General features: G+C 28.0%; 2 protein-coding genes across 3 annotated transcripts; both read right to left on the bottom strand.

Moving 5' to 3' along the window:
• Positions 1–625: 625 nt before the first annotated feature.
• On the bottom strand, positions 626–9,531 carry LOC126836034 (syndetin). 2 transcript variants are annotated; one of them, XM_050568992.1, is made up of 17 exons: positions 9,140–9,531; positions 8,787–8,987; positions 8,198–8,334; positions 7,827–8,004; positions 7,575–7,763; positions 6,710–6,910; positions 6,499–6,628; positions 5,332–5,500; positions 5,062–5,251; positions 4,828–5,001; positions 4,502–4,759; positions 3,492–3,602; positions 3,208–3,399; positions 2,348–2,506; positions 1,333–1,454; positions 1,079–1,268; positions 626–886 (listed from the first exon to the last, which is right to left on the bottom strand). In XM_050568992.1, the coding sequence occupies exons 1-17, from the start codon at positions 9,182–9,184 to the stop codon at positions 779–781; spliced, it is 2,754 nt and encodes a 917-aa protein (XP_050424949.1). In that variant the 5' UTR covers positions 9,185–9,531; the 3' UTR covers positions 626–778. The 2 variants fall into 2 exon arrangements, with proteins under 2 accessions (XP_050424949.1, XP_050424950.1); XM_050568993.1 differs by having other exon boundaries at positions 8,796–8,987; positions 9,140–9,528.
• On the bottom strand, positions 9,515–14,964 carry LOC126835895 (rod outer segment membrane protein 1). The gene is made up of 5 exons (XM_050568758.1): positions 14,888–14,964; positions 11,943–12,254; positions 11,642–11,846; positions 9,878–9,897; positions 9,515–9,524 (listed from the first exon to the last, which is right to left on the bottom strand). The coding sequence occupies exons 1-5, from the start codon at positions 14,914–14,916 to the stop codon at positions 9,515–9,517; spliced, it is 576 nt and encodes a 191-aa protein (XP_050424715.1). The 5' UTR covers positions 14,917–14,964.
• Between the last annotated feature and the right edge of the window lie 1,452 nt (positions 14,965–16,416).

Here is a 16,416-nt window from a genome sequence, read left to right as displayed (position 1 = left end):
GGTTACCAACAATTTTTTTATCACTTTGACGATATAGTAGTGCTACTGATTTGATTGGTTAGGTCTTTAAAAATTAAGGATTTATAAGGTAATCTAAATTCAAAATTATTTAAGACGTCGAAGAATACAAAAAAATATTTTGACAAGCTGACTATACTATTAATTTTGCACAATGTAAAAAAATATATATTTATATTTTTTCATCTTTTTAAATTAATACTAAGGAAAATTATATACAATATCTGTAAACATTTATAATAAGAATTTGTTTATTATTTTCACTTAACTTCTTCATAAATAAAAACTTTCCTTAGTAAATGTTAGGTTTTCTTTTTTATTATGATACCAGATTAGTTATGTTTAACATGTCTCTTATTTCTTATCATAATATTTTAGTAGTTAAATTCAGTTTTTTTTTAAATTATACTTCAATTTTAAAATAATTGTAAATCAGGTTAGTATTTAACTAAATGCTTCTATTAAAGCTAATTTCTAAATGAAAAAAAAAAATAATACACAAGCCTACTTGAAACTTTAAATGTATAATTAATAAAAATCAACAAATATATAATTTGTAAGACAAACCAGATTTTATTATTCTAGTTATAATACAACAATCAATAAAACTTGAAAAAAAAAACAAATAATGCATCTTAGGGCGAAGTAATAACTCATATGTTTATAATATAGTAAGAAAATCGATTATGTTTTGTTAATTAACTTAATTATATAAACAATAAACAACATGCTTTAATTATTTACTGAATTACAAGGAATCTTATCTTTGAATAGTATCTTCTAGTAAGTTGGTCAGCTTTTGTCGAAGTCTTTTATTATTTTGACATACACAATTAATAACTGCTAATAGTTGCTTGTGTGAATACTCCTTAAGTAAAACATTTACAAAAGATATATATTTATAAGAAATAAATCTAATAAAATATAAAACAGTTTTATTTTAATGTATATTAACTAAAATACACTTAAATGACACTTCATCAAATTTAAATTGCAACATGACATATTCTTTTAAATAAAACAAACATAATAAATATTTTTTATACTTAGTCAATATTACCTGATGATCTCTTGTCCATGTTTCTAAAGATGTCTCTGGTAAATAATATGCTTTTATATAAACTTCAACTAAATCTTTATAAGGTAACGGCCCAATAGCACAAATTGATTTTATCTGTGACATAAATTGAGTAAAATCTAACTGCATCAAAGCACGTCCAGCATTTGAACATTTTTTAGCTGATGAAAATCTAAGTTAAAAAAAATGTGTATAATAATATAATAAAAAATACAAATACAAACATTACAAATTACCCTTCAATAAATACAGAAGAAACAAGAACGCCTATTGATTCCCAAATAGCATTTAATATTTGCTCATTTAAGTATATACTTGATGTTGATGATTTAAGAGATTTAAAAAATGCTCGCAGCTCCTGAAAGTAAATAAATTATACATATATTTTAGCTTCTAAGCAGAGTTGCAGAGTAAGAAAAATTTAGGCCGCTAGCACACACGATACTATTAGATGCCGATATCCGATAATGTCGTTATCAGTATACACCAATTCGACTTTTAGCTATCAATACGACTGCTACAAGAATATTGGACTGTCATTATGAAATTTTTATCAGATCAGGGTTTGTGGAAGTTCATTAAAATCAACCTATTATGCACCATACTCAGACATCCCATTGTATCGTCGTGTGTGAAAGCAACCTTACAATGATGTTTTTATTTTTCTGTGTCTAAACTCACAACATATTTTAACCGATTTACAAATTTCTTCATGTAGCAACTGTACAGATCAGAAATCGTACCAAAAAGGAACATTGTTAGGCCAAAAATTAAAAAAGTTTATCCCTTAACTTTCAAAATAGAGAAAACTCCCAAAAACCAAATCAGAATTATTAAAAGAAATAAAAACTGATAAAATAATTGATTATTGAATTATTTTTCAATAAAAATTCCATTAAAAATATCTAACTTTTACTATGTTATTGTTTTAATAATAATATTTACTATTAATTTGACACTTGATAAGTAAGAACCTACATTAGTGAAATATTTTAGAAATAATAATTTTACATAATAAAGAAAGGGATTTTTTCTGTGGGGGGGAGGAGAGGGTAGAGAGAAGAGATGCTACAATTCCAAATTCCAATACTTTTTGTACATGAATGTCTTTGACGTTTGGAATCCTAAGTGTTACATTGCCAACAATTGGCTAAATCCAGACCATGCATCAATACCATCGATTAAACTTAATCGCTAACTCTTACAACTGTGATAAATTTTTATTTTCAAATCACATTAAAAGGAACTAACCTGAAGAAAATAATCAACATATCTGCTGTGTTCACACATGATGTCTTTTACTTCCCAATTTACCTTAGTCATCATACTATGAACTTGGTTATAATCAATTGCTTTGCAAACCACACGACCATATACTGGCTTTCGTAGATCTACAGCTACTGCAACTGTCTAAATAAAGAAAAAGTTAAGATTTTAAATAAGCAACGATATAAAATAATAATATATTTTAAACCTTACGTTTATGCATATTTAACTGTGCTAAATCGTGGGAAAATGTGGTATACAATGTATTTGGAAAATATATTTTAAACATATATATACATAAATCACAAATTTGCTAGAATATTAAATGTTGTGGCGTTATGACTGAGAGGATTAACTTGTAGTGTTTTTACACACTATTCGTGATTCAAGTCTTGAACATTAGTCATTCTGTTCCCTGGGTGGGCAACCGTCCAGAGAAAGAAATTGCCACCTGACTGGTGTGGAAAGAAAAAGAAAATCACCGCATCCTAAACCCCCTTTTTTCCCAGGAATTAACTCTTGTTAAAAAACAAGAGTTGTCAACCAACCTTTAGTCCTAATATTGAAAATGTTTAATAAATTATTATGTAAAATTACAAAAAATTAAAAGTAAAAAAGTATTTGTTATTTTTTTAAGATTGTATTTACTAATTTAAAATGAATAGCACTTGAAGGAAGTCATTAATACAATATTCAAACCAATGGTTCTTTCAGATGAATATGATAACTTTTTTGGAAATATAATAATACAGATCATTGTTTTATTTTAACTTTTTGTTTTCATACTTACATTAATTTAAGATTAATTAATATATATCATATTGATAGAAATTTAAAATCTTTACCTGGTTATAAAATTGTTGCAATGAATAAATTCCTGAATCGGTTGTTGATAATGAATTTAAGTAATTAAGTAATAACTTAAATTGTTCTCCTAAAAATACTAAAGATTCCACTGCAACTACTCTTTCAGAAACCCCATACAAATTATTTGCATCAGCTAGCCGTAACATATGAACAGCATCAGGTTCACGAACCTAAAATTTAAAACATTAAGAATTAAACGTTAAAACTTTAAAAAGCAATTCTTATTCTTATTAGAAAAGAGTGAATATGTTAGTTAACTTACAAATGAACCTTCAATATTTTCGTTTTCAATATTACATTGCACAAATGTATTATGAATTCTATTAATAACTGATTGAAGCTTAACGCTATTGAAATTTCCACAAATCGGTGGCTGAAAGTATAGCAAACTGAATATAATTAAAAGTTAAATGTACATACATCTACATATGTATGGGTCAAAACGCTAAATATGAACAAACATTTGGAGCAAAACACCCCCTCGCGGAACTTTTTGAAACTTACCTGTCTGCATGTCAGTTACAATGAAAAAAATATTCTCAAATTTTTTGGGTATTTTTTTTTCAAAAAACGGATCTTATTTTTGCACATAATAATTTTAACTATTATAATTACTGTGGTAGTTTTTTCGACTTTTTCGAGAAATTTCGCTTGTTGTTGTTTATTTTTTAAGCGTTTTTATAGAGAACCAATTTTAAATTTTCACATTTTATGTAAAATTATATCAGCTTTCTGAGAAAAATTCTCAAATTTTGGGCAACATGAAAAAGCCAACTTTTAATGACTGTCTGTTATTCAAAAAAAAAACCAATACTTTTTTTGGAGATAGCTGAGATTATCTTTTTTTTTTTAATGGTCGAAAATACTATAAAACAATGACAAAAAAAGAAGTGTCAAGAAAAATTAAAAATACTTTTTACGACCATTGTCAAAATAATAATAAAAAAAATTTGAGAACTTTCTTTTTATCATAACAGACATGCAATGTAATTTAAGACCTTGGGGCAACAACCAGACATGTCCTTTTTTTTCAAAATATATTAAATTCCAAAAAAAAAATCTTCAAAAAATTCTAAAATTTTTTTTTGGAATTTAAAACATTTTTGAAAAGAAAAAATTTGAAAAAAGGACGTCTGGTTGTTGCCCCAAGGTCTTCAATTTTCAAAAAAGTCTGCAGTGGGCAGCTTTAAAGTTTGTTCGTATTTGAAGTTATAACTCATACCTGAATTAACCATTATATGAATGTTTAATATCAATATTATCAATACTTACAATACTATCAGAGGTAAACAATAAATGAACTGAATATAAATAATACTCAAATAACTGACATAAACTAGCTACTACATCTTCAGATATAGATTTTAACACATTGCATATTTTTAAATATTTTCCACAATGTCTCATAACAGTCAATGTTGTATTTGTAAGTAAAGGCGGTCTGTCACCGTTTTCAGTAGGTACACTATAGTTATCTACTTCTTCATAACTATTATTACTGTCATCACTACAAATACTATTTATTTCCATCTGTAATCATTGTTAATTAATTAATAGTTACCAGTTACAATGTAAATATTGAAATGAAATTTCATTACTTCCATATCTAAAATATCTTCACTATAAGTTGTATTCAAATCATCATCAAATGGTGATTTGTCTGGTCTAATACTGTAGTCACTTGTGCTTATAGAACTACTATCCAATGAAGAGTTTCTACTATGAGTTAATTTTCCAGTTTTCTGAATATAATTTTTCAAAGACTTGAATTCCTTTAAAATATAATTGCATTATTTCTATAATGATTTTTTAAAAGTATAAAATACACTAACTTGTAATTGAAATAAGTTAAATTCTCGTTTAACAGGGCATAAAGTCCAACTTTCATTTTCAAAAAAAATTGCAAGTTCATCTAAACTGTTTTTATGGTAAGCATGAAAATAAATAATACACGCATTTTTTGTATCATTTTGTAATTGCTCCGATTTGCTATCGCAAAATTCTTCACCAATTTTAATGTGCCTAAAATATTAAATACAATTAAAATAATATAACATAAAAAAGTGAAATAGGGTTTTTTATTTCTTTAAGATTTTGTTTACTTCTTTAAAATGGACAACACTTGAAGGAAGTCGTCAAATTTAAAATGAGTCATATTTGAGTTAAATACTAAATTGGATATCTTGGTAATCATATCTCCCCATAATCGAGTAGGGCCAACTTCAAATTTCTTGTTTATATATTCTTGATTTACATACTCTTCAATATCATCTAATAATTGCCCAATTTATAAAATAATTAAAAACAATGAAGATAAATATTGGATAGTTTGTATTAAAAAAATACAATGTGCATCTATAATTACAAAAACTGATATTTTAAATTCTTGCTAGTAATATGTTTCACCAACACGAAACTAGGGTTGCCATTTAATCAAAACTATAACCAAAGACATTGCAAGTTATATCCCTTCTAGCCCCTCCAGATTTGATAAATTTCAAAATACAAATATATATACTATAACATAACGAAGTAAATTATGTAATACAATTTTTTTTTATTGTATTATTTTACATTTAAATATTATGGTGATATGATATATTATCATCATAAAGCTTACAGGCCATGAAGGCCCAACGCTGTCATCATGAGATGGTTTCTTGACAAATTAGCTATTCGAGACAGGTTGTCAGTCCGTCGCCGGAGAGGAGGATGACGGCTCCTTTTCATCGAATAATTGCTCAAACAGCAAACAGAGCGCTCGTGATCAAGTGTCGAACCAGCAACAGTGAGCGCTAACACACTCCCGTCTTATCCACTCCTCTTTCTGATACGATATATATACAATTGAATTTATACCTCGTATTCTATCCTATTTAATATACTCCGATTAAAATAAGAGTTTCAAACATGACCAGCGGCCAACAGAAAAAATAAGAACACTATTATATACAGCCTGTGCTAATTAATCTCAATATTAATACACATAGTGAGCATAAGTATTATTTTAAATATTTTCAGTAGATTTTGATAACAATATTTTGTTCCGGACAATTATTATTTAATACACACAATACCGAGTGCGGAAAATCGGAAGAATGACAATATTATTAACCAAACCAATGTGGTTATTAACTCTAAATAACATAGTTTGAATGCTATTATCATTATAACTGTTTTCTTTTTAGAGAAACCGTGTTAGATAAATTTTAATAAAAGTATTTTTTCATAATAAAAATACATTTTATATATATATCGAATGTATTCACCTTCAATATCTGGGCTTACATCAATAAACTCCTTATGCCAATCTGCTGCTTTTTTATAGCTTTGTAAAATATTCCAAAATATTTTACTTAGTGCTATTAGACATGGAATTAATTGTTCATCAGGAATACACTATATTGAACAAAAAAAAAAATGTATATATATATATTGTACTACTAATATAATAGTAAAACATATTTAATTAACGACTACCTGACATAAGTGAACAAATGATTTTTTTTCACTCTCGACTCGCTCAACATCTACATATAAATTAATAGTATCGAAAGAAGCAGTGTGAACTGCTGAAGTATAGTGCATATGAAGTTGATCAATAGCAATTCTTCTTTTTCCTAACCGACGATATGCTTCTTGAACTGCAGAATATTTTTCATGATCAAAATTGAAACACATCTAAAAATATAAATTGTATATCATTTTGTTAAAAATTGTTTCAAATTTGCTATATATTTTACGGGCAGTTAATTAGTATATTAAAATTTTCTTTAGTAATAAATACTATACAAGATATTTAGTTTCAAAACTAGCTATAAATTAGAATATTTATTCTGGATTTTTTTTTTAATTGTTGTATCCTGGATTACATTTTAAACCAAACATAAAAAAATTAATATTCCCAACAAAATTAATTCTATACCCTGTCCGCCGAGAGAACATGCTGCGACCTATCAAAAATTGACCGTTCTGCATATCCCTGTGCGGCACCTGTCCTCGGCGGCTGCTTGGTCTTCAGTCTACATGCACAAACTCTGCAGGCAGGATATAGTTTAATACTGATATGTTTTAAGTTTTTTATTTAAATATTTTATATGAACCCCTAGGAGTGACTATTGTAGGGTTCTTTTGTATGGTATAATAGACTTGTTTATGTAAACTATAGGGCATAAACAAATATTTTGCCTTGGGGAGCTTTAGACTGCTGTTATGCAACTAATATTTAGGCAGTTATTTAATACTTTTAACAAAAACAATACATTATTGCTTAACTATGTTATAGTTTTTATAAACATATGTATAGTGCACTAAATAAAGTTCTGTTTAAACTAAAGTAATTTACATTTGATAAAACAATATCCAATTGTTCTTCAGTCATGATTAATGCATCTTGAAGCTTCAAAGATAATGCTGCTATACAAGTAAACTGTTTAAAAGCAGATGCTCCTTGTATACACTCTAATAGTAAAGCTATTCCTTTGACATAATTTGCTTTTGAAATTAATTCTTCAAGTTTTTTCTCTGTTTGTAACTGTAACAAATTAAACAGGTATAAGTATAAGATATAAAATTAACATTACCACTGAAATGTTACCAGAACTTTAATGCTATTTAATGAGTTTAACAAATCAATAATTATAGATTTTTTTCTACAATTTCCTAAAAGACCCAACCCAGCTGTTGTTATTTGTCGTTTAGCTAGTTTCAAACGATTTTTAGCATGTTCACAGTTTTCCAAACTTGATTTTAAATCGATTTGCAGTACTTCGATTCTAAAAAAAACACAAATCCAACTTTAATTCCGTATAGTTAATTAATATGTAATAAGGATTTGGATATCCTAAGATGAACTTTATAATTATTTTCCTAAACTCTAAATTCTTTTTTTTTATTTCTTCAAAATACTTACAATTTTTTTTACCATAATATTACCTTATAAATAAAATTTTTTTTTTTAGTTCTTACTTATCTAATTCTTCATCGCACGCAGCCTGGTTTTCAAGAATTAATTGTAATAACTGTTTTTTAACAATTTCATGTTGTGCCTTTAATTTTCTTATATCATTGGCAGTTAATTTCTTGTCAATAGTTTCTGGCAATTTCTGTATTAAATTTACAAATATTAATAAATATTATAGAACAAATGCACTTAACCGGACACCTTTTGTTTTTGTTATGTGTTTTTTACACTGATTACGAATCTGAATTAGGCAGATTCCTCTAGTTAAAAAGTTACAGCTACTTGAACTTTAAGAATATTGTTGAGTGAATCGATGGCAGCGCTGCATCTTTCGGCCCCCAAGGCGGTAAGCTCTGGAAGACATGTCCTGTATCCGCCAAAAAAAAAAAGGAACTACGAAGGGCAGGGCATAATAGCATCCGCCGCTAGCCATTGCTGTCACCTAATATTATATGGATAAATTTGCAAATTACTTTGAACTAGTGGAGTCTGCCTAATTCTAACTTTTCGTAATCAGCGTAAAAAAAGGATTCTGGTAAAGTGCATTTATACTAATATTACACATACATTATATATTTAATATAGTTTTATTACATTTATTACCTCTAACTCAAATCTGGCATAATCAAAACCGCAATCATTGAAATAAACTTGATCTATGTTTAATATAACTTCTGCATCACATTTTTCTTCAGATATATTATCACTGTTAGTTTCCAATTTAGGTACACTATTTATTTGTCTTGTATTATCCCAAAAATCCTGAGATCCAATTAAAGGGATTTTAACAGTTCCCTAATAAATAATAATATAGGTAAAATATACAATTATATGGATAAAAATTAAAAAACGTACAGTATCTAGGTACACAATAAATTAAAATAATGTATATCTTATTTATAGTACATTTGATATACTATAAATTGTTTTTATTTTAGGAAACTTACCTTAGTATCCAAGAATTGTTTTATTTTCTGTTTGAATTCAGCCATAGTTTGATTATATATAAAATATCATTTTTAACTAATATTATATATAATTTGTTTTGAGAATTTTAAAAAAATATAAAAAAATTAATTTAGTAGTATTTATTCTGTAGCACTAAAGTCTAGAGTAAAAAATTAGAAGGCATTTTAAGATTGATAAAAGTATATTTAATATTAATACTTAAAAACGCAAGGTCATTTGGTTATTAATTTTAGCATTTAACACTACACAAACTAGAAATTACTTATACCCACCAATTTTTACACAATTATACCTATAAGTATAAGGAGATTGATAATTTATTACATAGATCATAGATGATAGACTATATTATCTTATATAGTCCTACACCAATGTGATAATTGATGATAACAACAAATTGTTATCTCGCAAAGTAATATCACAGACGAGGTGGATTCAAAATCTTATGAAAGTAGTACTTTTCCATAGACCTATGACATCTTACTATTTAGTCCAGGCAAATTAGACCCAATTTTGGCAAATAGCGGAAAAAAATGCTGGAAAGATGAATTTTGTTATACACTTTAAGTGAAGGGTCCTTACTCATTAGTAACATACTAGAAGTCCCCAAGATTGGATGCCTGCTAGCTCCGCTAGAGCGCGCTTTGTGTCAACAAAATCAGTTTTTCGCAAATACCTTGTTATTTTTTAAGATTAGAAAGTAAATACTTATATACTTTATTATAGAAGAGGTAATCTTCTGTATAAAATATAAAAATGAGTTCTTGTCTGTTTGTTTTACTTTTAGAGAATTATTTTACTCAGCCCTGGCAGACTAAAAATCACTCACTTTCATCCAGACGTAAGCTTAATGATGCGTTATTTATTTATAAAATTTTAAATGGTCATATTATTTGTATCGAAATCATAGAATTTATTGGTTGGTTAGTTCCAACTTTTCACACCAGATCAAAAACAATCTTTTTTGAGGCATTCCACTCAGAATCATACAGTTTTAACGAACCTAAGAGTCGCATGGTTCGATTCTGTAATACCCTTCAAAATTTTGATTTTAATGAATCTAAACTTCGGCGATTATGTTTGGGTTTCGATTAGAAAATTTTAGATTTAAATATTTACTTTCAATAATTGCCTCCTTATTAATATAATATTGTTTATCCTATGATATATATTAATTTGTTTATTATAATAATTTGTATTCTGTTATACTCGTTTTACTATATCATGTATTCTGTGTTAAATTTGTATAAGATGTAAATTTGTGTACACTCTTTGCTCTTAGTATGCTATTATAATATTATTTGGGATATTAATGGGACTAAAGCCGTTTTAACATGAATCGATGCGTCTAAATAAAGTGATAACAAATCTGTAATAATCACGCTTTTGATCAAATGTTGACTTAGGCCCTTTTTGCATGAAGCGATTCATATGTTATAATTTTACATACCTAATAATCAAAATTACATATGGAGAAAAGAATTTCTATGTATTATTATATGAAGCATAGTCCTCGACAATGCATAAAATAGAGGAAAAATTAAGAAATTTCAAAATTTGGTGCAGAACATTTCGAATTTCCTACCAAGAACTAAAAGAATATTGTACCGGAGAACTGAAAAAAAAAAATCAGTTGATACTGTAATAGTAGAATTTAAGCTGGAAATGATGACAATATTACGGCCACATTTAAATTTCAGCATAGTATTTAATGTTAAAAAAACGCATTTTGTACTGTTTTAACACGGCAATAACTTTTTTCTAAGGTGTACATATTTAAAAAGGATTTATGAGGATATTACCTCCATAATATTAATTGACAATTGTTATCCTCTTTCAAAAAGCAAAATCACCTAGTATAAGTGATTTTAATTTTTTCGCTAAAACTATCATTGAATATCATTCTGCATGTATATGTTTAAGCTTTAAAAGTTAAAACCAATGGCATACCGTTATCTTACTATGATATTGATTGTAATGAAGTATAATTATGACTAATGAGTCATCACTTATCTTGCATTGCTAATATGTTAATATTTAAAAACATTTTTAACAAAATTAAACAATTGTTATTTATTTCATTACAATGAACTGTTCATAAACTAATATTTTTACAAAACACTGAACTTGAAATTTGAGATGTAATAAATCATTCCTGTCGATTTTCGTTGTGTTGTATCTTGTTAGCTAAGCACTTAGTGGTATTTTAATGGTATGACACTTAGTGTTGTTTTCATAGACCATAACAGTAAATAAAATCTAAATAAAATATACTATTAAAATTAGTTATTTGAAATAATAAAAAAAACTATATTGTCATATTTAATTTAAACTAATTATAGATAATTGTTAATTAATTGTGTTGATTTCATAAAGAACTATAAACTATACGTATATAAGTGTAGATTGAAAAAAGTTAACTTTAAGAAAAACCTATCAATAAGTACTTCAAAAAAAAAATTATATAGTTTTAGTTTTACCTGGATAATTATCACTGCATAACAAATGAATCGACTACTTCCTAAATAGTTAAACTTTTTCAATATTACAAAATAACAACCAAGCTTGTAATATTTTGCTGGATCAGGTTGTTCACAGTCTGTGAAAATATTACACGTGTTTTCTGGCAGACAGCACGATACGGGCGAACTCGGCATTATGAACTTGCCATTTTCTTGTGTATATCTGAATTAAAAGTATACCATACAGCATACAATATTTTATACCTATTGGCTAAAAACTGTTACGTCAACACTGAATGGCTGAAATTTGAATTTGTACTTTTTTAATGAAGGAAACGATGGAATAATGATTGGCGATACCCATGCTACCTGAAACCAATCTGTATTTTCCATATTTCCACAACAATAATATCGTTGCTGGAAGTTATCCCAAAAATGTTGCCATTCTGAGTTTGAATAATATCTACCCAAGCCGTCATTCAAAGTTGCATTTAACTCCTTAGACACCGTTTGTAAAGTATAGTAAATACTGTTACAATAAAAGACTAGAAGGAATATTTCTGTCGCCGAAATTATTAGGTACAGTGGAAATTGAATTTCGTTTGTAATTGATGCCATCGCCGAACGTTTTCTAGAAAGTAAAAATTTAGTTCGTAAATTGGTATTGATTTTAAAATGTATTAAAGTACACATTTTGAGTCATTAAAAATTAAATTTCTAATATTCGTATGTTATTTAGGGTTTATGATAGAAACATGAAAATCATTCTGAAAATTCGAACAAAAACTGAAAAAGTGTTTACCACTAATATGATATAAGACACTCTATACATACTACTTTACTCTCAATCTAAGCCACCCCCCTCATTCAATGCCGACCACTAAAAACGTATTTATCTAACATAAATATTTGAAAAATGAATTTGTCAAACGTTCTAAGTGCCAAAGTATAAAAATTGAACTTTATAATTAAAATTGTATTTTATCCATTACCGGTGTAGTGCACCGGTCGGATGACCGCGTACAAAACACCGTAAACGACCAACGTTTGAATAAGTTAAACTTTTGAATTAATTGTAATAGACATATAACAATGTTTAATAAATTTGATATAATAATAATGTTTAATCAATTTTGAAGTTAATAACTGAGTAGTGCAATCAGTCCTATCGTTAATTGACTACCGACTACTCGACGCCGTCGCTCTACTCGAACATAATCAAATAATCAATTAAAAGAATAAAGTATAATTAAATTATTACCAGGGGACACCCATTGGTCACGTCATAGTGACCATGCATAGACGCGAAAGGAGGACATGCCTTTATAGGGACCCATGTGCACTACGTGGGTTTACTACACCGGAAAGAATTTTGTAAATTTCAAGTAAGGAATAGATATTTATTAAAAAAAACAATCATATTTAAAACTCAAAAATATGTTATGTTTCCGCTAGTGAAATAAAAAAAATCAAATTATAAAGTTCAATTTTTATACTTTAGCACTTGGAACGTTTGACAAATTAACTCTTCATTTATACTATAATTTATTTTTCTATATAATTACAATTTATAAACTAAAGAGTATTACTCACAATATATTTCAATTATGATTTCGTATTCTTTTTTTTTTTTTTTTTATAACAAAGCTAAATTCCGCACTAATGTCGGCGGTGACCACCATAATTTTCGGGATAACAACAGATAATCTAAGCTTATCTAATTATATTATTTGTAAATATTGTAGAAATATGACTTTACTTGGGAAATACTGTATTTATGTTGCACAAAGAAGCCACATTTTTATTTTTCCTATTGTGTTGTGTGTTTTATAGATAAAAATTATAATACAAAATTTACATATGTTCACATTGTTTTTTTATGAAATAGTATTAGATTTATATATAATTATTATTTAATGAAATAAATCATAGAATATTATATATGACCCGTCCAGCACTTAAAGTTTATAACGGATACTCGTACCATTATACAATTATTATTCTATTGATGAATTTTTATAAACATGTTTTCAATTATTAATTTTGGATTTATAAATGAATTATCAGAAAGCTGAAATGTTTTACATAAAATACTGATTTTTAATGATTTTGTTTGGTGACCTATAATACTATAAAAAAAAAACAGTAAAAAAGAAAAAAAACTAAAATATTCATTACGACCATGGCCAATATAGTCTAAGCAAATTTGGAAACACGTATTTTATTGTAACAGACATGCAAAATAAGTATGCTCCAATATAAATGTTAATACGTAAGTACGCTATACGAGGTACCAAGTTTATTCTGATATCTGAGAAAATTATTTATACGCTAAAAAAAAGTAATTAAGTTATCAGAATGATTCAAACTATGATGGGTATTGTATTTTCTACTCAGTCCATTGTTATATAAATGTTAATGAACAGTAGCTATAAAAAAGATTTACTCGAGCTTGTAACACGCGCGCGAGCTCACGAAGTAGCGAATGTTTACCGCGACGAATTATACGTTTCCAGCATAATATTAGTTTTTACTAGATCGGCAGTAGGTGATAGAATAATGTGCCGCTCTGATAATACTACAACGCGCCGCCGCAGCACTCGTATGGGCGTGACTATAAACCGCCGCCGCCGCGCCGAGACGGAGAATAACGCCATCTCTCGGGAGTTGTATACGTAACACTTTACCTGCGACGTCCTCTTAAGGTTTTTTGTGGGTAAATTTTGTATTAGACTATCACAAAATTCATTAGTAATGATTTATCAAAAAACAGCCTCTCGGTTTCCCAAAAATTCGAACATAAAATATTTCTTTGCGTTTTGAAAAAACGAGTACTTAAGATTTTTTATAATTTTAACTCAAATTATTCAAATTCAATTTCAAAAAACATTTTATTTCAATTAATAATACAAAAAGTTTGGTATAAAAAATATGAATTTAAAAAAACTCTTCATAAGAGCATAGTATTGAGGGTAATGTCTTGATATTTTTATTAACGTAAACATCATGTTTTATATCATTATAAATGTATTTTTTTAATTGATGTTACCGTCGGCAGTAAAGGTCAATGGATTTATAAATATGTTTAGAAAGATTTAAATAATAGTAGAAACTATTTTTTTTAAATTATCAACAAAATACTTCTTATTAACAATACGGCTCTTAGTACACATATTTTGTGCTGAGTATATACTGAGTATTTATTTATTTTTTTGCGAGACAACCGCCTCTTATACTTAAACGTTTACGCTATTGATACTAAACATTTTATATGTTAGAGTTATTGAACCCATTTATTATTTGATACGTTTTTGGATAAACCTTTTATTCCATCAGGTTATGGACAAGGTTTCGAATAATTAATCGCATTCGTATTGCCATTGATTATAAAAACACTAAAAACAGTAGGTATAATGCGCTCTACAACGGCAACAATTTACGCGCAGCAAAAAATACATGCCAGTATATTATTTATAATCAACGGTATTACTATAACAAAAATAATAACAAATTATCGTGTATTGGTAGCATAACACCGTAGTATCAATACGTTAATTTTTTATGAAGTGGGTTCTCACGTGTTCGGCAAAATTAGTATATTTATAGTGCCGTTTTCTTAGTTTGTTTGCGCAAAATAGAAAATGAAGTTGGTAGAATTAATGAGCTCGAAAATGCAACTCAATGAGATAATGTAGAATTTTCAAATGTAAGTGCTAATAAATGCAGTTGAAATATTTGATATTTTTTTTTTTGTACAAAACCGATGAGAGGGAACTGTTGGCCATATGACTTCCCCTGAAATGTATTTTCATCTAGTGACAGGGAAGTCGAAGAACTTAACTTTAACAATAATCGATAGTGAAACAAAAGATGAAGCTAGAAAAAGGTACAATGTGGATTTTTTCTTCTATATGGAAGAGAGCGGACTTACAAATATACTATTGTTAGTAGAAGAGAGACGTTCAAACTGGAACAAAAGGATGATTGGTGATTGATGATTCCTATTGTGTAAGCGAATCATCCTTTTGTGTAAGCGAATCATCCTTTTGTGTAAGCAAATCATCCTTTTGTGTTTCGGGCGAGTGTAACAAAAAAATGGTCACCACCCGTTAATCTACCTCAACATTCGCCGCCCTATGGATGATTGCAGGTAACCAGGATTCATACACCATGACAATCGTGTTGAAAACGTTAAAATTATTGTACACATTTTAACATGCACACGCCAACCGAACCGTGGTCGTTATACATTTATAGGTAGCATATAAATATAATGTTACCCAAACGTGTATACAATTTTTTTAAGAAAATGTTCGTTTATGCCCATTCAATATAGACCTGAAAATTAATATGGTTTTTGCGTTTGGTTAACATTATCATATGCTACCTATATATGTATAACGTCAACTGTTAGGGCGGTACGGCTGGCAATCATCCATAGGGCGGCGAAGGTTGAGGTAAGCTAACGGGTGGTGACCATATTTTTGTTACAGTCGCCCGAAACACAAAAGGACGATTGACTCACACAAAAGGATGATTCGCTTACACAAGAGGAATCATCAATCATCCTTTTGTTCCAGTTTGAACGTTTCCCTTCTACTATTGTTACCACGGTATGCTAGAATACATCATGAACTGTGACACACAAAGACTATGATGGATAAGTTACCCTGGACTCTATTTACTAAAAGATAATTATCAAATCACGTGTCAAAACTAGAAAATTTAAGTAAGCAAAAAAAACATCATGTTAATTCTATTTCAAAAATATTTATGACTACAGACACTTCTAC

The sequence above is a fragment of the Adelges cooleyi genome, unplaced genomic scaffold (assembly GCF_023614345.1).
Source record: "Adelges cooleyi isolate 19-005CV unplaced genomic scaffold, UGA_ACOO_1.1 ACOO_flye_CR_arks_rails_tigmint_CR_PRNA_23, whole genome shotgun sequence".
Taxonomy (NCBI): domain Eukaryota; kingdom Metazoa; phylum Arthropoda; class Insecta; order Hemiptera; family Adelgidae; genus Adelges; species Adelges cooleyi.
The sequence above is the reverse complement of the archived record's forward strand: the minus strand, read 5'-3'. Positions and strand labels throughout refer to the sequence as shown.